Below are 27,779 nucleotides of genomic sequence, written 5' to 3'. Positions count from 1 at the left end.
CATGGCAAAGAGGGGGCTACAGGTTTTAACACAGAAAGCTTCTCTTTCCCGTGTATACATATATATACGTGAAAGCGTAAAAGGTGCCATGCTTCACATATACCACACCTGGATTTCCAAGTTCTTTTCCTCATTTACCTTACCGAGGGCTTCAATCATCCACTCTTCATTTAAATCCCCCTTTACCTCAAACAATCTTCTGTTCAACCCTGATTTTCCCTTTGGCACAAACTGGCTAAGTGTGAGTTCACTCTAACACCGTAGATGAATGAGTCCTCAAGCTGGTCCTCTCTTGACCCCAAATCCCTGTAATTAGGCCCCTCCCTTGGCTTGTCTCTGTTGTCTTCTATTTTGGGTCCTAAGTATCTAGGGCGAGGACCTCTATCTTATTTTAGTAGCCTGTGCTACTGTCATGACTTACTGTAGGCCAAGTCTGACAAACAAGGTCAAGAAGCTAGTGGGTAACATAATGAAACCTTCACACAGGCTGTTTTTGTAAAAGATGTGGGTCAAGTTGAAGGAAGACTGAATTTTTTACAAAAATGATTACTACACTGTGAATGTACGGGGAACTAGGCTGAGTTAATGATTTCATAAAGAAGTATTTCTCTGGATGATTCACCGCTCCAGATGGATCTTCCCATTTTGTGCACCGGGAAGTGGTGTGGTCTACCAGCTCTGGAAAAAGAGCCCTCATGTGAACTGTCCACGGGTTTCTCTGGTGTAAACACTCCCCTGACAGCCAAACAAGCTACGCCAGTTTCACCAATGGCAGACTATTGAACAACGGGCTGTGGCTGGCTGGTACGAGTGGGCTCCCGCAGACCAGACGCCAGGCCTCCTTTTGAAGCAATATGTCCTGTGGAGTCTTCCTGCCCAGAGTGGGGCGCCATAGTTTCTAATCCCCCATACTTACAGCTGCCGGGTTTGTGAACTGGCACGGAGTCCCATTCCGGTGGCGGAGAGTCTTTTTCACCTTCTGAGCTACTGGTGTTGCCTAGTTCTTGACTATTTGGGAGGAATTTTGCTAGGGCAGGTGGCCTGTTATCCACTAACTTATTTGTACCTGCACAAAAATCAGGAAAAAAAATCATTAATGGAGGATAATTCCTTTCTTTCAGGTCTGTTTCAATGAACCTTCTAATGAGGATGAGAACACCACCGGAGCCTTTCATAGGACGGACAACTACTACTCGATTACTGGTAACTCACAACAAATAGTTACTAATACAGTGAATCGTGAAAGTATCCGTATGGTCAAATGAAAATACCTTTTGTTTTCTGGGAATTTCGTGATTTGGATCCACTTGTCAATGCGGTTGGAAGAGGAATCTTCGTTGGGAGATTTCTGCGTTGTTTACTTTCCAGTGGGGGGGTAAAAGGGAGCTCTAAAGAACTGAAAGACAATCATGGATGGAAAATTCAAATTTATGCCTTCATTTTGGAGCAGAGAGTAGAAGTCACCCATCACGCTACAATTTCCATTGCATATGTTTTTCTAATCTGGCTTCCTCAGACACTACGTAGTCATGGTCCTAACTTAACACTGGCTGCTTTCCAAACGTGTCCAAGACGGTTCAGGAGACACTCAACACTTGGAGGTTTATCCTTTGCTACTCTGAGTGCTGACAATGAACTGAGGTCCATTATTTGGTACTATGGAATGGGTCAGAGCACCTACCCTACATAATATGCATAAAGCCTTTAGCACAAACACGCTATTTTGGGGGCTGTTAAATGCAGTCATTTTACTTGTGAATGAGTTTCTTCCAGGGTCTGGACTACTAGGAGGATTCTTGGATGTGGAGATTCTGAAAGGTCTCAGACTTAAAATGTCAAAGGGTCTGTACCTTTTTCTCACAGAAACCATGAAATGAACCAGGGCTAAGTTCCTGGGCTAGCTGACTGCAGAGCAGCAGGACTCAAGATTTGCCTGAGCTCTAGGGTGAGTCGGGTTAGATAAATTTTCTTCTTTATTCTTAAACTCAAGGTTAACCCTGTGCAAAAATTAAAATATTTTTATTTATTTAGAGTGTATATGTGTTCTAAAAGATTTAGATGTAAGCTTAACATAATAAACATGTATAAATAGAAATAATTGGCTCTGAACTTCCTGTCCAAGGCAAAGCGGGAGGCATGATGGCTGCTTTAAGTTTCCATAGCCTGATGAAGAAAACATTAGAATTTGCTGGGAGAGAAGCACTCTAGGAGAAATGCATAGATGACCTATAGAAGGTAGCAGTGTGAGCAATGTTACCCATCTAGGCCATAAGGACATTCTTTACAACATTCAAGTTGCTTCTGTATTGCCCACCAAGATCAAGTCCTAGGCTTGGGAAGGCCTCTGACACGAGCTAAGCTAATGTGGTCCAAGAAGGGCATTTTCCGGGGAAGGGTGAGACACAGCTGAGAGAACCCGGTGGCTCCTTACCCGAATTCTTCCAAAAGTCATCAGTGATCTCCACCATTCTCCCGGTGATGGCCAGAAAGCTGTCGGTTCACGGCTAAGCAGACAGCTTGCTTCTCATTAAAAACTTTGTCAGCAAAGTTTACTGGCTGACGTAGATGTTCTAAAATGGGTGTGTCTCTGGCATTTTCCACCTTAGGGTACTTCCTGCCCTATCCCCAACCCTCAGGTGTGTGACTCCAACACACCACTCTGGCCTCCCTGAGTCTATCCTTCAGGTTATTTTTTATGCACCACATCATCTTCCTGCTGTTGCTACTCCAATTTCTCACTCCGAGAAGGCAGCCAACTTCTGCTAGGTTCTGGGACAGGGGCAGCCCACCGTACTAATTCACACCAGATCTCAAAGGTCAGAATGGTTCAAACCTTGCAGATGACAGAATACATAATTATTAATAGTATAAATAAACACATTTTAACACAGGCTATTTACAAATATTTATATGGTAGGTTAAAGGTCATTTTCTTTCGTTTCTTTGTATTTCACAAATTTTCTATAATAAATAGGTATTATATTCGGAATTAGAAAAAGAGCTAATCAAAAATCCAAGGGGCTCTGTTAACCCAAATAGGTAGAATTTTTGGCTGGTTAACAAACCAATGGGAAAAAATTCACTGTTTACGGGCAAGAGTATTAATGCTACAGTTTTATAAATCTTCCATGTCCTCCCACTTCTGATTGACAGTGTTATTTAAAAACTCCATCTTAAAAAATAAAAACAAAACCAAAAACAACAAAAAAACAAAACCAAAAAAAAAAAAAAAACTCCCATGAAACAGACACCCAGCCCTCTGGTGGTGGTGGTAGAGGTGGGTGTGTGGGAGTTATTTTTAAGTAAGTCATTTATAAGTAGGGGGGGTTGGGGCTATTTATACAAAGCACACCTCTGTGCCACTGTAAAACTAGTTGGCTTTTTAAGAAAAAAGGTGCCAGACAACTATTTTATTTTTGCTGATTCATACTTTCCAAAATTAAGCTAGATAGATGATCTTTATCAAGAAACCTCAGTAAAATAGGTAAGAGCCTACTTAATTTAAATGACTCTCAAAGGGAAAAACCGTAAGGTGGTTCAGATGCCAGGCGTTATTTTTACTCACGTAATGCACAGTCTATGCCCTGTGTGCGGAAGGGGGAAGGCAGAGAGCTGAAGCCAAGGTTAGGGCTTTCCCACTGCTCACAGTCTGGGCCAGGGTGTGAAACGTGGTGCCCACGGCCCTGAGCTGAGTGTGCTGACAGAGCGGAATAGTAGAGAGTACAATTATTCTATGAAGGCCCCCCCCATTTTAGATTATTATAGTTAAGTCATGTAGACATGTAAAGTGTTGATAAATGAATAAACAGACAACAGAAGGATGAATGGAGAGTTGCTGTCCTTTTTGTGCCTGAGATGGAACTCTCATTCCCTGCCATCTTGGACCTAAAATACAGTCTTTGGAGCTCTACGGGTCCACTTACTTCTATGGTGTCAAGCTGGCCAAGATGGATTGACCGGGTCTCTGCCATTGCAACACCATGCTCCCGCTCCCAGGAAATGATTTTTTGAAGTGAACTTGTGGGAGCATGGTGGGATGTGGCTGTACAGGCAGAGACCACGACTGAGACAATGCTCTGGCTTTATCATATTTTATCTATTTGTAAGAAAACAGATTCCTCAACATTTCGGGATTGGGTCTTGTAGCCTAGAGATAACATAACACCCCAATAATACTGACAATATTTAAAGACTAATTTTTGATAAAGCAAATGTGAACTAAGTGCACTGATGTTTATTAATATTAGAATATCAGTGTTTTGGCTGATATATGGAACATTTATTCCCAATCATATAAAGCTTTCAAAAGAAGGTGGTAATACATATATGCCTTATTAATGGTATCTCTTTCTAAGAGTGCGTCTATACCCTGCAGATTGTGGAATCACAGAGTAACACACTGACAGCACTTCTGAGGTAACAGGAGTTTTGGGTATTACTAATATCAGGACTGGCAGTGATTCTACCTGAGTGACAGAGCAAGGCCTGTACTGTCATAACTCAGTGTAGACCGGGAATGGCTCTATTCAGAGAGGCCACGTTTCTGGTTATTAAAAAAGCCAGTCTTTGTATGATCTCACTGATACATGGAATTTAAGAAACAAAACAGAGGATCACAGGGGATGAGAGGAAAAAATAAAATAAGACAAAATCAGAGGGAGAGACAAACCATAGAGACTTTTAGTAAACAAACAGGGTTGCAAGTAGGGGGATGGGGTAACTGGGTGATGGACATTAAGAAGGGCACGTGATGTAATGAGCATTGGGTGTTACATAAGACTGATGAATCACTGAACTCTACCTCTGAAACTACTAATACATTATATGTTAATTAATTGAATTTAAATTAAAAAGAATATGTGGTCTACTCCTTGTGAAAAAAAAAAAGAAAGCAAAAACTGTCTTTAACACCTTTTTGCGTGATGTACTCATGAATTCTGACTCTCTTAATACTTTGATCCCTGAGTTTGGAAAAACACAAAACAAGACTGGTGAGCTTAAAGAGATTAAATTAAGGACATTAGAAGAGTAAGGTTACATATGGATTTCTCCAGTTACAAAAGACAATTTAAAAAGACAATTCGGAAGACACTACTTAAACTGTCTTGCTGGTAACGATTTTTCTCTTACCTATGTACCAAGAGGACATGAGTTACCCTGTGACGGTCCCAGGACCGAGGGCCGACAGAGAGTGGGCTCCTGCGGCTGTTTGTTGACCAGAGAATGAAATTCTTACAAAGTTAGTGGCAGTCAAATGAAATCTTTTATAAATTTTCAAAATTAAATCTGCTAATGGTCAACTTATTTTATAAAAAAATCAGAATACTGGAGAAGAGGAAAAGGGATGAGGGTAAAAATTAACATGTAGTATTTGTATAAAAAGTACTATGTCTCTGAGCTCAGGCATCAAGGCTAATACACAGCGCAGAATGGGTAAAATCACCTGTGGAATGGTTTTGCTATGGTAATTCTGCTAATGGTCAATTTATTTCATAATAACTGGGAACATAACAGAAGTCAGTGGAAAAGGGATGAGGGTAAGATTAACATGTATTATCTGTTTTAAAAAAATTAATGTCTGGGTAGAGGAGTTAAGATGGCGGAGACGTAGGGGACCCCTTTTTCAGTTGGTCCCCTGAGTCGAGCTGGAATCAGCCTGAGATGCAGGAAGATACATCTGGATCTCTTCAAATGAACATCTCCAGCGCTGAGTATTGAGGTACGAAGCGGGGAGCCGTGAAACCGCGCACAGATATCGGAAGATAAACGGAAGGGGGAGGGAGCCGCCGCGTTCGGGTGCCGGGAAGCGGTAGCCACCTGCACGGGAGAGCGGGCGGGCTCGCGGACGGCACCCGTGAGAGAACGGACTGAGATCACTGAGACCGTGAGCTGGGGAACATGTGCGACCAGTCTGAAAACCGGAGATCTGGAGTGTGCGAACCACACTGAAAGGGAGCTCTGGAGCGCGCAGGGGCGGCTGGCGGCTGGGGGTGTTAGCAACACAAAGGACAGAGATGTGCCGGCCCTGGAGGTGAGGGCTGGGACGCCGGGTGTGGGGCACACATCCCGGGACGCTGCAGGGTTGAGCAGCACCAACAGAAACAGAGTTAGAGTGATCAGAGGAGCTCAGTGGAGAACAGTCTGTCATACCTCTGTTCTGAGACAGAGGCTGGGATTCGGCCTCTGCTGCTCTGACTCTCAGAAGAGGCACAGCAAACCCCAGGGAAAGCCGCCAGAGAACAAAAGGCTGGAAATACCGGCTCACAGTGTGCCCATCCCCATCCCCCCTCGCAGGGGACACGGAGACTCTACCCGAACAGGGTTGCCTGAGTATCAGCGCGGCAGGCCCCGCCCCAGAAGGCAGGCTGAAAAATCAAGAAGCCCACATCCCTAAGGTCCCTATAAAACAAGTGCACACTGCCTGGGTCCCGGTCAATAATTTGGGCTCTGGGCAACCCCACAACCTCTCCTCATCAAAATGACGAGAAGGAGAAATCCCCCCCAGCAAAGAAAAGACAATGAGTCTGTGGCCTCTGCCACAGAACTGATGGATGTGGATATAACCAAATTGTCAGAAATGGAGTTCAGAGTAACAATGGTCAAGATGATGTGTAGACTTGAAAAAAATATTAACGAAAATATTAACGAGAATATAGAATCTCTAAGGGCGGAAATGAGAGTGAATCTGGAAGAAATTAAAAATACTATGAATCAAATGCAGTCAAAACTAGAGGCTCTGACGGCCAGGGTGAATGAGGCAGAAGAACGAATCGGCAAATTGGAGAATGGGTTAGTAGAAGAGAAAGCTAAAACAGAAACTTGGCTCAAAAAAATCCAATCTCAAGAATGTAGGTTACAGGAGATTACTGACTCAATGAAACGTTCCAATGTCAGAATCATCAGCATCCCCGAGGGGCTGGAGAAAAACAGAGATCTAGAAGAGATATTTGAACAAATTGTAGCTGAAAACTTCCCTAATCTAGCAAAGGAAACAAGCATTCGTGTCCAAGAGGCAGAGAGGACCCCTCCCAAGCTCAACCACGACAAACCTACACCACGTCAGGTCATAGTGCATTTCACAAATATTAGATCCAAGGATACAGTATTGAAAGTGGCCAGGGCAAAGAAATTTCTCACATACCAAGGCAAAGGTATGAGAATTACATCAGACCTGTCTACACAGACCTGGAATGAGAGAAAGAGTTGGGGGGGGGGTTTAAAGCTCTTTCAGAGAAAAACATGCAGCCAAGGATCCTTTATCCAGCAAGGTTGTCATTCAGAATTGATGGAGAGATAAAGACCTTCCAGAATCGCCAGTCACTGACCAATTTCGTAACCACGAAACCAGCCCTACAGGAGATATTAAGGGAGGGTCTATAAAAGTAAAAAGGCCCCAAGAGTGATACAGAACAGAAAGTCACAATCTACAGAAACAAAGACTTTACAGGCAACATGTCATCATTGATATAGCTCTCAATAATCAGTCTCAATGTAAATGGCCTGATGCTCCCATAAACGCCACCGGGTTGCAGATTGGATAAAAAGACATGACCCATCCATTTGCTGTCTACAAGGGACTCATTTTGAACCTAAAGATACATTCAGACCGAAAGTAAAGGGATGGAATACCATCTTTCACGCCAATGGACCTCAAAAGAAAGATTGGGTAGCAATTCTCATATCACACAGATTGGATTTTAAACTAAAGACTATAGTTAGAGACACAGAAGGGCTATATTATTCTTAAAGGATGTATCCAACAAGTGGATACGACAATTATAAATATCTATGTCCCCACCAGCGGAGCAGCAAGATACACAAGCCAACTCTTAACCAGAATAAAGAGATATATAGATAAAAATACGTTAATAGTAGGGGACCTCAACACTCCACTATTAGCAATAGATAGATCACCTAAGCAGAAAATCAACAAAGAAACAAGAGCTTTGAATGCCATACTCGACGAGTTGGACCTCATAGATATATATAGAACACTACACCCCAGAACCAAAGAATACTCATTCTATTCTAATGCCCATGGAACATTCTCAAGAATAGACCATGCTCTGGGTCACAAAACAGGTCTCAACGATACAAAAAGACTGAAATTATTCCCTGCATATTCTCAGACCACAGTGCTTTGAAATTGGAACTCAACCACAAGGAAAAATTTGGAAGAAACTCAAACACTTGGAGACTAAGAACCATCCTGCTCAAGAATGATTCGATAAACCAGGAAATCAAAAATCAATTTAAACAATTTATGGAGACCAACGAGAATGAAAACACAATGGTCCAAAACCTATGAGACAATGCAAAGGCAGTCCTAAGGGGGAAATACATAGCCATGCAAGCCTCACTCAAAAGAATAGAAAAATCTAAAATGCAGTTTTTATATTCTCACCTCAAGAAGCTGGAACAGCAACAGAGGGACAGGCCTAATCCACGCACGAGAAAGCAGTTGATCAAGATTAGAGCAGAGATCAATGAATTAGAAACCAGGAGCACAGTAGAGCAGATCAACAGAACTAGAAGCTGGTTCTTTGAAAGAATTAATAAAATAGACAAATCACTGGCAAGACTTATCCAAAAGAATAGAGAAAGGACCCAAATTAATAAAATTATGAATGAAAGGGGAGAGGTCACAACCAACACCAATGAAATAGGAAGGATTAATAGAAACTTTTATCAACAGTTTTATGCCAATAAATTAAGCAATCTGGAAGAGATGGAATCCTTCCTGGAAACCTATAAACTACCAAGACTGAAACAGGAAGAAATTGATTTTTTAAATAGACCAATTAATTAATGAAAGATTGAAACCGTGATTAAAAACCTGCCAAGAAACAAAACGCCAGGGCCTGACGGATTCCCCGGGGAATTCTAACAAACATTCAAAGAATAATACCTGTTCTCCTAAAGCTATTTCAAAAAATAGAAACAGAAGGAAAGCTACCAAACTCTATGAGGCCAATATTACCTTGATTCCCAAACCAGGCAAAGACCCCATCAAAAAGGAGAATTACAGACCGATTACCCTGATGAATATGGATGCCAAAGTTCTCAACAAGATCCTTGCTAATAGAATCCAACAGTACATTAAAAGGATTATCCATCATGACCAAGTGGGATTCATCCCTGGGATGCAAGGGTGGTTCAACATTCGCAAATCTATCAATGTGATAGATTATATCAACAAGAAAAAAGCCAAAAATCATATGATTCTCTCCATAGATGCAGAAAAAGCATTTGACAAACTACAGCATCCTTTCTTGATTAAAACCCTTCAGAGTGTAGGGATTGAGGGTACATTCCTCAATCTCATAAAAACCATCTATGAAAAACCTACAGAAAATATCATTCTCAATGGGAAAAAGCAGGAAGCCTTTCCCTTAAGATCAGGAATGACAAGGATACCCACTCTCGCCATTATTATTCAACATAGTACTAGAAGTCCTTGCAACAGTAATCAGACAACAAAAAGGGATAAAAGGTATCCAAATTGGCAAAGAAGAAGTCAAACTGTCTCTCTTCGCAGATGACATGATACTCTATATGGAAAATCCAAAAGAATCCACCCCCAAACGACTAGAAGTTATAGAGCAATTCAGTAATGTGGCGGGATACAAAATCAATGCTCAGAAATCAGTTGCATTTCTATACACAAACAATGAGACTGAAGAAAGAGAAATTAGGGAATCCATCCCATTTACAATAACACCAAAAATCATACGTTACTTTGGAATTAACTTAACCAGAGACGTAAAGGATCTATATTCTAGAAACTACAAATCACTCTTCAAAGACATTGAAGAAGACACAAAAAGATGGAAAAATATTCCATGCTCATGGATCGGAAGAATTAACATAGTTAAAATGTCCATGCTACCCAGAGCAATCTACACTTTCAATGCTATCGCAATCAAAATACCCATGACATTTTTCAAAGAAGTGGAACAAACAGCCCTTAAATTTGTGTGGAACCAGAAAAGGCCATGAATTGCCAAGGAAGTGTTGAAAAGGAAAAACAAAGCTGGGGGCATCACAATGCCGGATTTCGAGCTGTACTACAAAGCTGTGATCACAAAGACAGCATGGTACTGGCACAAAAACAGACACATAGACCAGTGGAACAGAATAGAGAACCCAGAAATGGACCTTCGGCTCTTTGGGCAACTAATCTTTGATAAAGCAGGAAAAAACATCCAGTGGAAAAAAGACAGTCTCTTCAATAAATGGTGCTGGGAAAATTGGACAGCTACATGCAAAAGAATGAAACTTGACCACTCTCTCACACCATACACAAAGATAAACTCCAAATGGATGAAAGACCTCGATGTGAGACAGGAATCCATCAAAATCCTAGAGGAGAACATAGGTAGCAACCTATACGACATCGGCCAAAGCAACCTTTTTCATGACACATCCCCAAAGGCAAGAGAAACAAAAGAAAAAATGAACTTGTGGGACTTCATCAAGATAAAAAGCTTCTGCACAGCCAAGGAAACAGTCAAAAAAACTAAGAGGCAGCCCACAGAATGGGAGAATATATTTGCAAATGATACTACAGATAAAAGACTGGTATCCAAGATCTACAAAGAACTTCTCAAACTCAATATGCGAGAAACAAATAAATCATAAAATGGGCAGAAGATATGAACAGACACTTTTCCAATGACGACATACAAATGGCTAACAGACACATGAAAAAATGTTCAAAATCATTAGCCATCGGGGAAATTCAAATCAAAACCACACTGAGATATCACCTTACGCCAGTTAGAATGGCAAAAATGGACAAGGCAAGAAACAATTGTTGGAGAGGATATGGAGAAAGGGGATCGCTGCTACATTGTTGGTGGGAATGCAAGTTGGTACAGCCACTTGGAAAACAGTGTGGAGGTCCCTTAAAAAGTTAAAAATAGAGCTACCCTATGGTCTAGCCATTGCAGTACTGGGTGTTTACCCCAAAGATACAGACGTAGTGAAGAGAAGGGCCATATGCACCCCAATGTTCAGCAGCTTTGTCTATAATAGCTAAATCGTGGAAGGAGCCGAGATGCCCTTCAACAGATGACTGGGTTAAGAAGATGCGGTCCATATATACAATGGAATATTACTCAGCCATCAAAAAGAACGATTTCTCAATATTTGCTGCAACATGGATGGCACTGGAGGAGATAATGCTAAGTGAAATAAGTCAAGCAGAGGAAGACAACTATCATATGGTTTCTCTCATCTATGGAACGTAAGAACTAGGAAGATCGGTAGGAGAAGAAAGGGATAAAGAAAGGGGGTGGAATCAGAAGGGGGAATGAAGCCTGAGAGACTATGGACTCTGAGAAACAAACTGAGGGCTTCAGAGGGGAGGGGGGTGGGGGAATGGGACAGGCTGGTGACGGGTAGTAAGGAGGGCATGTATTACATGGAACACTGGGTGTTATATGCAACTAATGAATCATCGAACTTTACATCAAAAACCAGGGATGTACTGTATGGTGACTAACATAATAAAAAATATTATTAAAAAAATTATGTCTGACAGCTCGGGCATCAAGGCTAATCATGCAGATTTGGCAAAAGTCACCTACGGAATGGTTTTGTTACGATCATTTTTAGAAGGTTGGATTTTAAATTTGTGATAAGAATTATAGCACGATTGTCTATTCTCACAAGATCGCCATGAAAACTATGGTTTTTCATAATTTGTATTTTTTAGCCCCATTTACTTAGGAATATCTGATCAATCACCTAAGCCTGCAAAAGGCCTAGAAGAATAATCCCCAATCACCAGAGTATTATTCCCGTCCTCGCGTGCCAGAATGGTGTTAGCACTAATTAGTGCCTCCGGCTGATTTCTCTCAGGAGAGATCCAAGTGTGTCAACCATTACTCCACTTGACATTGCTTCTAGCTGGGTTAGATTGTTCTCAACAAACTGTGCGATTGGCTCCAATAACAATTTGCACATAAGAGTGAATTTTAGGTATAAATATTCCATTAGTAATTAATGACTGCCATATGCTGTATTACTTCATAAATTTAGGGACGAGGTTTCATTTCACTAGAGTTAACACCTAATTTCTTAGGAGCTGTTGGTTCTATGGAAGAGACTGCCTGTGCCTGAGTTAAGCTGTCTAGGGAAAGAGTCCAGTTTATTGGTGTTTCGGGAAAGCTCATGTATTATTCCCAGAATCAGAGTAAGAACAGACCTTCCAAAAATGTAAGGGCAATTCTAATGATAACAATGCTTTCCTTTAGTAATTTGTACCAAATTCCTTCAACTTCCTAGGTCAATGCTCACTTATCACACAAGAAGGTAAATAAATATCAGCTTCCATGCTGATGGCCATTTTATACGATCAACTATGAAGGGCATGAACAATGCTAAAACTAAAATTAGCTTATCTGGAAGATCTAAGCTTTAATGAAAGTAACCTTAGTTAATGACCTAATAGTTCAACTCCTTCATTTATTTGAGGAAACACATTCGGCAGTAAGCCTTCCCTGTGAAGCCCATCAGAATCCTGTTCTGTGGTGACTGGAATGGAGTTATTTCCTAGTTAATTCTTAGCACTTTTTTTTTTTTTTAATTAGAGAAAAAAAGAGAAGAGGTGGAGGGGCTCAGGGAGAGAGAGGGAGAGAATCTCCAGCAGACTTCCAGCTGAGCACAGAGTCCAACTCGGGGACTGATCCCAGGACCCTGAGATCGTGACCTGAACCGAAACCAAGAGTCGGACGCTTGACTGAACCACCCAGGTGCCCCTGCCCTGAGCATTTTTCAGGTAAGAATAAATTCTTTCAAGTTTTAATGCACGAAATTCTAGAACCCAAACGCAGCTCTGGGTTAATGAACAGATTCAGAGCTCTTTCTGAGAAGAGTTATGCTCCTACCTGTGGTTAAACCATCAAGGTCACCTTTGTACAGAACTGAAATGGCTCTCTGCCTGGGAATAAATTACCAACCTAAAATTCCATCCTAAATTTTCATAACAAGTCATCATCTCTGCCTTTTCCATGTCTGACATCAGCAGCATGTGGTCCCCAGTCAACAGAAGGCATTAGAAAAAACCCGAGGGGAACACGATGCAGTCGTGGCTTTTGCTGCAGAAACCCCATAGTAACCAACCCACCACAAAAACATGACCTGATTTCACCAGTTATTTCTTATGTATACCTGATTTCGCTGCATACATTTATTTTCTTACCTGGGTTTCACATCTGTTGGGATTTCTTTCTTTAAGAGTTTTTTGCTTTTCTGCTTCACTTGAGACATATCATTTTCATGTTTTTCAGGCATGGCTTGTTTTCCCTTTTGCTTTTCTGTATCCTGTTAAAAAATGTACACTTAATTGCTGAGAAGGATTCATAAAAATGAGTGATACTGTCTTGTATGAAGACAGAGACACAAAACCAAAGACGTAGCAGATTCAACACATTATATGTATAAAAACAATAAACTCCTTTCTACCTTTATTGTAGTTCTGTCAATTTTTTAGCCTTTGATTTATTATGTTTTGGCGAGCCTGAATAATAAGGAATTTTACTTATACTGATATCCTGCCTGGGGTTGGTGGTGGCAGTGGCAGCAGCAAATTGGTAGCTGCTCATTTTTAAGCACGGGGTGGAGGGGTAAAACCTCGCTCTTTTACAAGAAAAGTCAGCTTGGAGTACAATACAAAGTCCTACACTTCTGGCAAAGTTCCTAATCCTAAGTACAGGTAAAATCCAGGGCAAGAAAGCAATGCAGGCAGCAATAAGCGTTCACACCTGTTCACGAAGTGTGATTATGAAAGTGTTATGGTGGCTTTAATGCTAACCATTCACCGTCAACGAGAAGGGCTTCGTTATTCAGTCACTTACTCAACCAACAACACTTACTGGTCACCCACTTGGTGCTAGGCAATGGGGGCCCACGGGGGCCTCGGCCCTTTCCCCAAGGACTGTGAAGTCTAGCAGGAGGCAGATGCGTATGATGGCTGGAGATGAACTTGTACCTGGTGTAGAACTGTGTGCGGGCTCCAACCAGAGCAGAGAAGGGCTGTCTTACCTGGCTTGAGTGTGGAGCCTGCACTGAGGAGGCCACACCTAAGCTGCACCTTGGGGCTGTGCTGTGTCACTGTCGGCCCACTGCAGTTTCTGGTCCCTGACCGGGAAGTACGGAAGCTGCACTTAACGTACGTTTATAGTAAGTCCACACTGCTGTGGCATCCAAGCATGACACCAGCGGACTTGTCTCCCAAACAGGGCATATCCTGTTCGGGTCTTACTGAACTCGCTGGGGAGTTGCATGTGGCATGGGTGTGTACCACTTACGTGCAATAGGACCACCTATATGACAGACAGAAAAAACACCCTGGTTTTTCATCACACATAGTTGGAGCAGCACCATGTGCGAGAATTGCACTGAGGCTAGTCAGGGAGACGGACAGGGGAAGGACATGCTCAGCAAAATGGCACAGCTGTGGGTATGGGAGGAGTTACTGGCATAAGGTAAATGAGATGCTACCCAGCTTCACTATTTATGGTCATTAAGGCAACCTGGGTTTTAATAGGTCACTCCAGGTCAACCTATTTAACTGTACAGAGTAAATAACCAGAGAAAGGAGTAAATAACCAGAGAAAGGGCTAAATCACCCTCTTGTCCACACACCTTTTAAGACTATTCTGGGTTATTCAAGAAGTATTTCTTGAATACTTGACTCATCAAGGACTTTGTACACCATGAGCTCTTTGAGGACAAAGAGATGATCTTTTTGTCTTCTGTTGTTTCCCAAGCACAAGGTCTGGCACTCAGGTGCTCAGTACCTTTTTTTTTTTTTTTTTTTTCATTTTAATTTGCCTTAAAGATTTTGAGTATAGCTGACACAAATGTTACATAAGTTTCAAGTGTACAGCATAGTGATTCAACATCTCTGTTACGCTACGCTCATCACAACTGTAGCTCCCATCGGTCACCACATAATGCTACTGTGATATCATTGCTTACATTCCCTATGCTGTGCCTTTCATCCCTGTGACTTATTCAGTCTACAACTGGAAGCCTGTATCACCCACTCCCCTCACCCATTGTGCCCATCCCCCAACCCCTTCCCCTCTGGCCACCACCACCAGTTTGTTCACTGCATTTGTGGGTCTGATTGTGCTTTTTTAAAAAAATTCATTTGTTTTGTGTTTTAGATTCCACACGAGTGAAAACAGGTGGTATTTATCTTTCTCTGGCTGACTTTTTTCACCTAGCATAACTTCCTCCATCTGTGCTGTGACAAATAGGGAGAGCTCATCCCTTTTTAATGGCCATGTAATATTCCACTCAAGCCTTCCTCTTTGAATGGGTAGAAGAAGGTTGGAAAAACCATCTATGGGATAGTGACCTGTCAAGTCTGTTATCTAGTTAGGAAGAAAACACACACACTGGCAAACAGATCAGTCACCAAGAAATAAAAGCACACAAACTATAAGGAAGAGCACTGAGGAGGAGGACTAAAAACCGGTCAGAAGGGAGGACAGTGGGCATGGAGGCCACATGGAGGAGTCTGTGCTGTGTCTCTAAGAAATAAATGGTGGGGAAGGAGATGGGGGAAGCAGAAGGAAGCGAACAGAGTGGGGAGAATGATGCCAGGGGGTGCACAGAGAATGGTGGCAGGTGGGGTCACTTGGAGAGAAGCGTTAGGAAAAAAGCCAGAAAAGCAGGAAAGGAAATGAGGAAATGTGAAGAAAGCCTGCCCTGAAAACGCTTTCTAAATGCTTATTCGTATCACTGAAACTGATGGGATTCTACTCAAAGACGAGTAGATGGCATTCTGCTTCTCTGAAGGAATCTGTTAGGATATAATACGGTACAGAACTGCAGTACTGTGCAGTACTGAGGGCGTACAGAGCACCCCACCAAATGTGACGGATGCAAAGGGGAAGAGAGCTGACAAGAAAAATAAGTCACATGTAAATGTCATTAAAAAAATGAACATGCAGGGGCGCCTGGGAGGCACAGCGGTTGGGCGTCTGCCTTTGGCTCAGGGCGTGATCCCGGCGTTATGGGATCGGGCCCCACATCAGGCTCCTCTGCTGTGAGCCTGCTTCTTCCTCTCCCACTCCCCCTGCTTGTGTTCTCTCTCGCTGGCTGTCTCTATCTCTGTTGAATGAATAAATAAAATCTTAAAAAAAAAAAAATGAACATGCAGATGACACTGTTAGATATCTTTAAGAAATAATTCCTTAGGTCAGTAGATTAAAACTGAAAAGGAAATTCGGTCCTATGATATTAAAGGCTATATTAGGATCATATTAAATCTGGAATATAGTTATCTAAAAATGCCAAAATAGAATTATGCCCTCACTTTTCTGCACAGCACTTGTAACTCACAGTCTCAGACCTGTTCACAACAGTAACTCGACCTTCCATTTACCTAATGTCACTAAGTACCAGGCATTTTGCAGTACTATCTGACGCTGGTGACTACCCTGAGAGCTGAGGACTTGGAGAAGTGAGGCGGCTTTCTTGACGTGGTAATGTGTGCTGAGCTGGGTCCCCAGTTCCGGGTGACCACTGAAGTCTGGGGTCTTTCCCCCGGCCACACTCTCTCTCCAGGACAGTCACTGCCCTAACTGTGGGAGGAGTGAGCTGCTACTGAAGCCCGCTGTCCCAGCAGTGATAAGACAGGAAAAGTCCCATATAATTAAAATGGTCTAGTTTCTTCTCATTCTCTTTTGATACTTAAAATTTGAAGCAAATTTCATGAGACAGAGCGGTTACTATTCCAGACAGTCCCTAACTTTCAAGCAGTGTTGTCAGTTTCTAACTACTTTAGTTTATCCACATGCTTGCCAGTGTTCTTGCCTGGGGGAAATGAAGACCTCCATGGTGGGGGCTGTGACTGCTTCCTGCAAGACAGTGACCGTTTAGCACACCTGTGCACACGGAGAAGGAATCCCCAGAGCGTGTGCTTACGGTAAAGATCAAAGCCCCATCTAGGAGACGGTGTCTTGCGCGCTGCAGGGGACACTTTCTTCCCTCGTTTGTTTATGGGAGCCCGTCATACCTCCTTGAGGAGAGGCTCTGTGTCTGGGTTGGAGGTCTCTGTGGTGGTGGAGGAGCTGTCGTCATCAGCCAAGGAGTCTTTCAGATCATCTTCCTGTGGCTTTCCCTTTCCCTTCTTCTCCTTTTCCTCTTGCTTTTTAGGTGGTTTCACCTTGCGCTGAAGAGGTTTTCCTTTCCCTGGGGATGAAAATCAAAGTAAAGTAATTTCTTGATTTGTAAGTAGCTCAGAAAACACAGCCATTATAGCTTTTCTCCAAATTAGTGAAGGTTTCTTTCCCTACTTTATTTCTTCTCTAATTAAAACTTTCCAAATCATGTTTGACTTTCTGATGAGAGTATTTGTGAAAATCAATTTTACTGAGGCATAATTTGTGTACAATAAGATAAACCCATTTTAAGTGTACAGTTCAATGATTTTTGGCAAACTGAGTACTTTTGACAACTCTACGTCTGTCTTAGAATACTTTTTAATACCCCCGAGGATGATGTAGCTTTGAAAGATCGCAGAAGCGAAAACCAGGGATCCTTTCAAACCTGTCTGGAGATGGAAGCCTGAAGGTGACACAGGATGAGCTGCCCACATGCATCACCTGAGGGGTGCTGAGAGGCCCGGTGGCAGAGCCATGATGGCTGAGTTCAAATCCTGGCTCTCCCTAAGCAGATGCATGACCTTGGCCTCCCATCTGTAAGCTAGGAGAGATAACACCTCATAGGGTTGTAATAAGGAGTTGCATAACGCCCTCAAAGCAGTGCCTGGCAAATAAACACTATGGAATGTTCTATATGGACAGAGTGAAACAGAGCTCTAGAGAGCCTACTATTTTAAAAGATGTGGATGCTCCCAAGACAAATGAGAAACCAACCCACAACATATCTGAGTGCCCACTACTTCCCAGGCAACGTTCCATGTCCTGGGCATACAGCAGTAGCACCAACAATATAACCCTTGCCCTCACTGAGCTTCCATTCTAGCTGCATTAGGCAATGGCAGAGAAATCCCCGGATTCCGGCACCTGTGGAATCACCTGGGCAGCCAGGCAGGGTAAAGCTGCAGAAGCCACATAAGCCACAGCCTCACCCATTCTATATGTGCCATTTAAAAATACATCATTTTGAAACTGAGGGCTTCAGAGGGGAGGGGGTGGGGGAATGGGATAGGCTGGTGATGGGTGGTGGGGAGGGCACGTATTGCATGGTGCACTGGGTGTTATACGCAACTAATGAATCATCAAACTTTACATCAAAAACCAGGGATGTACTGTATGGTGACTAACATAATAAAAAAATATTAAAAAAAATAAAAATACATCGTTTTGAGGGAGCTTAAACAAGTTATTTAAATCCCAATGTTTCCTGGCCACTATTAATTGTTGCCAGAAACTCAAACTTTGGCATCCTGAACGGACTGGCAAACTGTGGCCCATGGATGAAATCTGCCCTACGGCCTGTTTTGTATGGCTTGTGAGGTGAGAATGATTTTTTTTTATTTTTAAGTGATCGAAAAAAAGAACAAGAATCTGTGACAGAGACAGTTGGTGGCACAACACGCCTCACATGTTTACTGTCTGGCCCTTTACAGAAAACCTTTGCTGGACCTGATCTAGAAAAAGAACAGGTAAAGCTCTGACTGGATTTTAGGAATGTCATTTTGTCATTTACTTTCACATTGATTCCAGGAGGTAATAAACTTGAAACCACAACTGGGACATTAAGTCTCAAAAATTGAGAAGCCTTTGTTTTAGCAGATTGGCCAGCTGGTTTAATTATAACAGCTTCAGATCCACCCTGACTGGCTGGAGCTCCTGTCTGCCACGGCAAACGGGAAGGAGCCTGTCTGGCTCTGGCCCCATGAGCCCCCTGATTTTTCAGATTCTGAGTTCAACAGTTCATGCTGAGAGTACTTCAAACTTTCCCATGTGCCTGAGATCAATTCCCCATGCAATGAATTTCTCACCTGCAATTATACAATTCTGTCGTGCTTATGTTCAGTGGGTGAGAGGCACTATTTGTATAAATAACTTGTATTTACAATAACCTAAAACCGGCTTAATTAAATAGGAAAGCACTAGAAATGATTTTTTAAAAACTGGCTCAAATTTTGAAGATATGGATACACAAAGGAGAAAAAGAAACATTTAACAAACCAATAGTTAAGTTGAAAATTTGGGTGAAAAAAGCTTATTTCATGAAAGATGCTTTTTATCTCCAAAACCATCTTTTATTAATTTCTTAATATCCTGCACATGGACTTCTATCTTTAGCACCTTAATGAATGGGATTTTGAAAATGTTAATGGTAGTAATTCCTTAACGGTCAGACCGATGACCTCTAGCATTCCTCCTTCCACAAGTTTGACTGGACACTGGAATATCCCTCTTCCCACTCCTGCCAGACCACACATCATTATCCTTTTCTGGTACTATGCTCCTTCTGGCAACTTCTTTGCTGGCTTCATCTTTGCTGGTGTCCCCTAGAGATCAGCCCTTGGAACTTCTCTTCCTCCTTTATATTCTCCCTGGGGGATCACTTTAACTAATTTGACATAATTCCAATCTAAGATGCCCAAAACTGAGTTAAATATCCTAAAAACATCTTTTGGGTTCTCAGTCTGTAACAACCATTCTTAATCTGCTGTACTTTAGACTAACCTAGGGAACTTTTAACAAATATCGCTTTGTTTGGGCTCCACCCTGAGATTCTGATTAAGCAGTTCTGTGTGGGACCTGGTGTGGGTAAATTTTTAAGAAGCTCCCCAAGTGCTTCTACTGCATAACTAGGCTGAGAATCATTAGTCACGGTATCAACACAATCACCACAGTATCAATCCAACGGCCCAGCACACATCCACTGACCTGGATGGTTTCTTCGGCTGCTTCTGTTTCCAATTTTCAGTGGGAGGTTCAGTGGGAGGTTTCCAATTTGGTGGGAGGGGAGAGAGCATGCTTTCATCAAAGGATTAATAAGAATTCGGACTGGATCAGCCTGATGACAGGCCTATGTGCCCTGCAAGGCTGCACGTATGGGGGTGGCCTCTGCTTTTCTCTTGCCACTAGGTGCAGTGATTTCTCAGGTAAGCGTGTTCCCAGGATCTCTTCTATTCCTCAGGGACTGCTTCCCAGTGGTTAAGACTGGGCTTTAGGGAAAGGAGAGTCTAAAATGTTTTGCTAATATGGTAAGTGGGAATCAGAAGTCAGAGGGAAACTGCCCTCTCAAAGATAAATTAATTATTACCTCAATACACAAGGGACGACACAGGATATCCCATCTTAAGGGAGATATGCCTTAACTGGTACGTGATCTATATAAAAACTAACCCATCTAAATAAAGACAGTATAAACTGAAGGGAGAACCAGCTGAGGAAAACTGAGTGTTTCCAGCAGTGGCCAAGGGATATACCCAACATGAGTGACAGGTTCCTCAGGCTTCACACCACCGTCTGGATGAACTGTGAGGCCACTCACCCTCTGTCTGCCTACTTGCACCATCACCAAGTGGACTCCTGATTGAGGCTACCTGACCTACGGTGGGCAACCCTCACCCCCGTGGTGCTATTCCTCATACGGTTTAAGCACCTGAAGGGCAGCGATCAGCCTTACTGATCTCTCCATCCTCAGTGCCTTACATGGTGCCCAGCACACAACAAGCGCTCAGCCAGTGTCTGCCAAGCTGTACAAGTCAGTTCTGTGCCTTTATAAACACTGAAATACGCCCACAGTATGACCTGCTCTGACACTTGCCACCCCAAGTCTGGAAGCTTATCCCATCTCACTCTTTCATGAGTAACGTATCAAGGTCTGAATCCAAAGTTGGTCTTCATAGCAAACTGTATGGTTCCACTTATAGAACATTCTTGAGAAACGACATATTATAGGAATGGAGGTTAATGGTTGCCAGGGGTTAAGGAAGGAATAGGAGTGGGAGGGAAGTGGGTGTGGCTAGAAAAGGACACACAAGGGATCATTATGGTGATGTAAACATTCTGTATCTTGACTACATCAGTGTCAGTACGGGTATTCCTCGGAGATATTGCAGGTTCGGTGCCAGACCACCACAATAAAGTGAGTCAAATTAATTCTGTGGTTTCCTATGCATATGAAAGCTATCTTTACACTATACTGTCATCTATTAAGTGTGCAATAGCATTATATCTAAAAAAAACCAATGTACATACCTTAATTATTACTAAAAAATGCTAACCATCATCTGAATTTTCAGTGAGTTGTAATCACTGATCACAGATCATCAAAGAAATTTAATAATAATGAAAAAGTTTGAAATATTGTGAGGATTGCCACAGTGTGACACGGAGACACAAAGTGAGCAAATGCTATTGGAAAAATGCTGCTGACAGACTTGGTTAGTGTAGGACTGCCACAAGCTGTAAGAAAACGCAATTATCTGCAAAGGGCAATAAGGCCAAGCATAGTAAGATGAGGCATGCCTGTATCCTGGTTGTGACACTGTACTGTTGACTAGTTACGTCCAGTGGGTGGCTGCCATGCTTGCTCATAAAAATGGTCACAATTAAACAATTTCTTCATTGCTTTAAAGCCCAATTAAGCATATTTTTTCTAATAACTGAGTTGATACAAAATTCTTTATTGGCACAAGCCATTTGTCCCTGTCTGCAGGTTACCTCGGGGCTGACCTGTGTGTTCAGGAACATAAGGCAGGCTGATAATATCTGTGACAGAGTACCCTCTGCATCTCACAGATCTAGCACGTTTAGTCAACGGTGAAGTTCTAAACCTCATCAAATACTCCGTCTCTGAGCACTACGTACATACTATAGTCACCATGAGTGCTGTGCACGTGGTGAGGCTTAGCATGCAGCAGAGGAGAGGAGAGCTCTGTTTTAATGTTAGAAGGCCAATATAAAGCATCTGTGTGAAGAACATTCCCATATTCTCTCCAATAAAGACAAAATGCCCATTCTTTTAATCAGTGTCCTCAGATGGAAGCTGGAATTCAATGCCAGCAAAGTCTGTTTTTTTCACATGCACTCTCAGACTTCCTTTTCCTGCCTGAGAACTATAGAACAATGGTTTTTACTTTGGCCCTCACTGCCAGGAACTATGCTGCTCAATTTAACACTTAACGGTAACAACTCAGTTTTTTCTAGGTTTCTGATGAGAGAGCACTGTAATTAAAAACAAACAGATAAAACATCAAAAACTCCTTTTTGTCTTTTATTCACTGTTTTACACAGGCTTTAATAATTTAAGCCACCTCCAATTATTTTAAGGAGGCAAAGTATGAATTATAAATTTAAAGAATACGTCCTACTCATTTACTTTTTGTTTTCACTAAGTAGTGAATAAATGAATTTGTCATCAACTAGTCTGGGCAAGCTGCTTTTGCTCTCCCACTTTAAGTCATTTCATTAACTTCTACCCCAAAGCATTGCTTCAGAAAAGGTTCAAGTACCAGCAAGTGGTTTCTCTGAATACGTGCAGTTCCTGGCAGCAGTGGACCCAAGGCAGGCCATGTGATGTCAGCTGTCACACCTGACGAGACTCTCTAGAGAAGCACTAATTCTGGCAGGAATCGGTCTTCCTCCTCATGTTTTGGCTGCTGAAATGGTCTAAATGAGGCCAATAAATAATACAGACCCACATGCAATTTACTTAGGTCAGTCCTGGTCATGTAAATTTACTTCCCCAAATAATAACTTTATATGAGCATGTTAAACGAAAACATACCAAAAAATGCATATGAAAAAAACTCTTCAGGAGTTCTTTAAGCTAAAGCAAATACTGTTTTCAAAATTTCACAGCAATCATATTATTCTGTCCGATTAAGTTCTATGCTTAGACTGTGAAGATACTTGTTTAGCTCAATACAATTTAGAAAAGAAGTCCTTATTAAGTGAAATAATTTTACTTCTAACCCAGGGAAGGACTTAATAATGAGTTTGTAAGAATACCCATACTCTTTTTGTTCTAGTTTTTCTGGTACCTTTATAAGGCTGTATATACCATCTGTGGTATTAAGCAGAACCAGTAAGGTACCAGGACCAGGAACTTTACAGTACACAGAATTCAATTATGTAGGGGTTTCATAAAATTATTATATTCAATTAATTTTGGATTTGTTTATTCTAGAAACCAAGTATCACAGATATTCAAAAGCACATTTAACTGTAATTTAATGTTGGGAGAGGACAGCTTCTGTCCTATCTAGGCATTTCTGTCCACTCCCTTTAAGGGCAACTCCTTGTCTGCCTAAAACCCACTAGAGGGACCCGTGCCCACCTCCCAAGAACATTCCCTGGTTACATTGACTAATGGGTCATACATGTTATCCCAATCACCTGTGGACCTTGTTAAATGCAGAGTCTGATGCAGCAGTCTGGGTTGGGGTCCATGAGTCTACATTTCTAAAGGCCCCCAGGTGATGTAACTATTGCTGGTCCCTGGACCACAACTTTGGGTAGCAAATCCTACCAATACTGCTCCTCTTGTGCTGATACTAGCCCTTCCCTCGCTCACTCAGGTCCACTTCTCCGCCCCTACTAGGCAAATTAGGTTAGATTTACCCCAAGGATTAGTTCCCTTTGCCTGTGGGACAATATAATAAGTAGCGGAGGAGGGAGTGGAAAGCTTAACAATCAAGCCTCAGGCTTCACCAACACTTGGTAAATGCCCTGCTTTTGGAGGGAGGTGAGTTTAGGGTAGATTTTATAATGTTTGCTCTGAATCTAGTCTGTCTGTTTCCTTGCAGATAGCCTGGAAGGCAGATCAGATCTGCGCACACAGAACCCTCTACGTCTGTGACAACTGCATACACAGTGTTCCTACACACTGTCTGGCCTCACCACTGCACCCTGCATGTCTCCCAGTCCTCACAGAGGACTCGTGGACTTCCTCTGACTCTCAACCTCCTATCGCCTGGGCTCCAGGCCTTGTATAGGTCAGGTCAGTCATCTCTCATCAGTACCCCTGAAATCCAAAAAGCTCTCCAAGTTTTTCTCCCTAACTCATTTAGAAACAAAACTTGATGCCTAAACTCTTGGTGGTACAACTTCAGCTGAACTGAAGTTAGTCTTATGACTCATAAGGTATATGCACTGTATACCTTTCCAGGATCTGAATTCCCAAATACATGAGGCTTCCAGAGAGTTGTGTAAGGGACTGCGGACCTGTAGCTCTGTGGCCTTACTGTTGCTAACTGCTTCCACTACACTTCCACATCCCATTTCCAAGGCTGCACCTAAGAACCTGTTAACACCCAGAACTGCTTTTCCCTGAAGCCCTACAGTCTCAGGTCTCACCCGCAGACCACAGTCTCCTGTCATTCTCTCGCTTCCACCATCCCTGCAGTTGACATGCCGGATATCCCATCCCTTGACTGTCCATGTTTTCCCTGTTTGTGGGGCTCCTTCTGGCCTGAGGTCCTTCTCTATCCTGCAAGTTCCCCACAGTCTGGCATACGCATCTCTCCTGCCAGCAACCCCCGTGGCAGTCTCACCCAGGTCTTTTTGCCACTCCTGCCCTGCAGAACTCTGACAGGGCTATAATCTGACTCTCCAGCTTTCACTCCTCACTCCTGAGCTACAGTGGAGGATGGAGAAAAGGGGCAAAAGTGTGAGGGAGTGCCACCGCGACCCTCAGCTGGGTCCCGATGTTTCCTGAGAGGCTGCTCTGCACAGTCCGCTCTCATGTCCCATGGACTCCCAGTCCACAGAAACGTGAGCTTGCTGGAAGCAGACTACTCCAAACTGTCTGTTTCCTGTTTCTATCCTACCACTTCTCCCCTCAGTCTGAGCAGCTGTGACTTCACCTCAAACAGAAGCTCCTCGGACCCCGGGTACTGCCTCTTCCTCTCTACCCATTCCGCTGCATCCACATACCTGTGATAATCTTTGATAATCTACTGAATCGGGCCCTACCCCACCCACCTCCTCAGGCACTTGCTTCTCTTCTTTTTGGAGGTGGCAGGGCAGAGCAGTGCAGTTACAAGCTGAGGGCTTAGAATTAGGCTGGGCATGGCCTTCCATATCTGCCTGCTGCAACCTTTCTTTCTGGACTGGGTTTCTAACTGGAGACACAGGGTCACAGCAATGCCAATCACCAGGGTGCACAAGGCATGTGCAGTCGGGCCTGGAACATCTAAGTGTTGACCAACATCATCACCCTCAGCTCTACTGGCTTTTTGTCCTTCACTCATAGATATTTCCAAACACCATGCTCCCCATTTTTTTTCATTAAAAATACTACCACACACTATATTCGTCCTGGGGCACCTGGGTGGCTGAGTTAAGTGTCTGCCTTTGGCCCAGATCATAATCTCTGGGTCCTGGATTGAGCCCCGCCTTGGGCTTTCTGCTCAGCAGGGAGTCTGCTTCTCTCTCTCCCTCCCTCTGCCCCTCCCCACTGCTCATTCTTTCCAGATAAATAAATAAAATCTATAAAAAAATATTCATCTCCCTACTTTTTTGGTTAAAAGTTGAAGAACATGGAAACTACAGATTAAAAAGTAAATGCCCTCTTTCACTTACTTGCCTGCAATGCATACTCTAAGAAGTGGCCACTATTGACCGTCTGATGTGAAAAGACTCTCTACGCCACAGTAACCTGGTTTCTAGTTCTATCACTTCACAGAAACTATCCTGCCAAGGTCAAGTAATGTCCTAGCTGCCAGGCTTTGTGTAGCTCCGCTCTACCATTGCCTCTTCTGGCCTTGCCGGGATATGGCAACCACATCTTCTACTGCTTTCTGTCACACTGTCTGCTGGCCTTCTCCTTGCTGGCCCTGCCCTCGGGATTCTGTCTCCAGCCCCGTTTGCCCCATTTCTCACCCTTACCACTACGTTCCAGGTAGACATTTGTGCCGGGGTGTTCCACAGCTCCCTTCACATCAGCAGGCTGAAGACGGTGAGCACTATTTCCTGCCCTAGTAACAATCCTAGCAGGAGCTACATCCCACGGTGTAGGTAGTAGCTATCTTCTCTGCTTTAAAGATAACAAATGGGGGCTCAGAGAAGTAAATTTCACATGGTCACACGGTAAGGGGCAGAGCCATGATTTAATCTGGGCCTGCCTTATGGCTGAGCCTGGCCTCACGACTGTGTGCCACTCTGCGTCTCCCCACCCTAGATCAGGCTGCCCCTCACGCTACCAAAGCCAGAAATGGGCATGGCTGCAGATTCCACCATTTCTTCAATTAATGCAGATACTGACAAGCGACTGCACCAAGTTCAGAGATTCCTTAGGTTTTAATCCTCAACCCAGCAACGGCCTCTGTCCAGTCCCTAGGATTCTGTACTGCAGGGGAAGAAACCACGCAAGTACAGAGTTTACTGGCTGCCCTGCTGTATGAGGCCCTGCTCATACATTTCTGGGTGCCACCTTCCACGAGGAGCAGTGACAGGAGGAATGACTAGGGAAATGGCTGGATGGCCTATGATCTAGGCAAGACCTCGGGAGGTCATATTTATTGGAAGAGAAGTCACTCTGGGCAGTCTCCAAAAGCTAGAAATTACATAACCTTATTACAAGGTAGACTTTTTGTCTAAGATACTGGGGAGGGGCAGGGGGAACAGGGTGCTTCTGAAAACAGAAGGTTCGTATTTAATGTGAACATGATGACTACTTGCAGGGGCCTGGGGTAAGCTTTAGAGAGCATAGAAAGGTTCTGCCCAGCTAAAAGCCTATGGTTTTATGACACACCACTATTTTGCAACCTGGAGATCAATGCCTACCTTTTAAAGTTCATTTAAGAGGCTAGTTTTCCATAGGTATGTTACACTTCAATAAAAGCACTTACTAAAAAAAACAATAAATAAAAAGATTCTGTTTCCTTCCTTCTCTCCAAACAGAAGCAGTGGGAAGGATAACAAGTAGAAAGGCCACTCAAGGGATGCCTGGAATCACTGTGTCTTCGTGGGCTCGAGAATCACTAACGATGTGGTGGTACCCATACTGCACCATTAAATATCTTTTAGTAGGTCGACTCTAAGACCACTGTGATCATTAAAATTATTTTTTAAATTTTAATATTTATGTTCCAGATGAATGTCCCTGAAAATAAAAATGGACCTATCACACTGTTGTTTGTGGACTATCTTAGGCATAGGCAGTGAGGTATTCAGTGTGACTGCCAAATTCTTTCTGGTAAGAAATGATAATATAGTCTCTCATGGTTCACAAACTGAGGGCTTCAGAGAGGAGGTGGGTGGGGGACTGGGATAGGCCGGTGACGGGTATTGAGGAGGGCACATATTGCATGGAGCACTGGGTGTTATGCGCAAATAATGAATCATGGAACACTACATCAAAAACTAAGGATGTACTGTATGGTGACTAACATAATAAAAAATTATTATTAAAAAAAGAAATGATAATACACGTTTATTTTATTCATACCCTCAATATGGGAAAAACTCATTATGTACCTTGATCTAATAAAAAGAACTTTAAGGATTCATTTACTATTACTCTGAAAATTACCCTAAAATAAGTAAGCTCTCTTAATAATAAGTTAGCAAAAAATACATTTCTCCGGAAAAAGTTAAATAATATTCAAACATTTTACTATTTTGCAAATCTAAATGCGTGTAATTCTAAGAGGACTCTATGTAACTAGTCTTCCTATCACTGGGACTAGGAAATTCTCTAGTAGAAAAGTCCTGGACTCTGAGACATTGGGTTTCTTCTGGTCTCTCAGAATGGCCAAGTTCCTTGTTCCCTGTGTAAACGAAAGGCAAAAAACCTCGCTGGTATGCCAGTGAGGGAGGTCC

General features: G+C 42.8%; 1 protein-coding gene across 2 annotated transcripts in view; it reads right to left on the bottom strand.

Annotated features, from left to right (window-relative positions):
• Window positions 1-27,779, bottom strand: part of TMEM131 (transmembrane protein 131) — a 234,989-nt gene that overhangs the window by 7,441 nt on the left and 199,769 nt on the right. For both annotated transcript variants that reach the window (XM_087863335.1, XM_045771747.2), the window contains exons 32-35: window positions 17,039-17,214; window positions 13,208-13,329; window positions 1,272-1,396; window positions 917-1,066 (exon numbers count right to left, since the gene is read on the bottom strand). In XM_087863335.1, coding sequence (XP_087719461.1) covers window positions 917-1,066; window positions 1,272-1,396; window positions 13,208-13,329; window positions 17,039-17,214 — 573 coding nt within the window. The remainder of the gene's footprint in view (window positions 1-916; window positions 1,067-1,271; window positions 1,397-13,207; window positions 13,330-17,038; window positions 17,215-27,779) is intronic.

Source organism: Ursus americanus, chromosome 7 (assembly GCF_024610735.1).
Source record: "Ursus americanus isolate L20-20 chromosome 7, mUrsAme1.1.p, whole genome shotgun sequence".
Lineage (NCBI taxonomy): Eukaryota > Metazoa > Chordata > Mammalia > Carnivora > Ursidae > Ursus > Ursus americanus.
The sequence above is the reverse complement of the archived record's forward strand: the minus strand, read 5'-3'. Positions and strand labels throughout refer to the sequence as shown.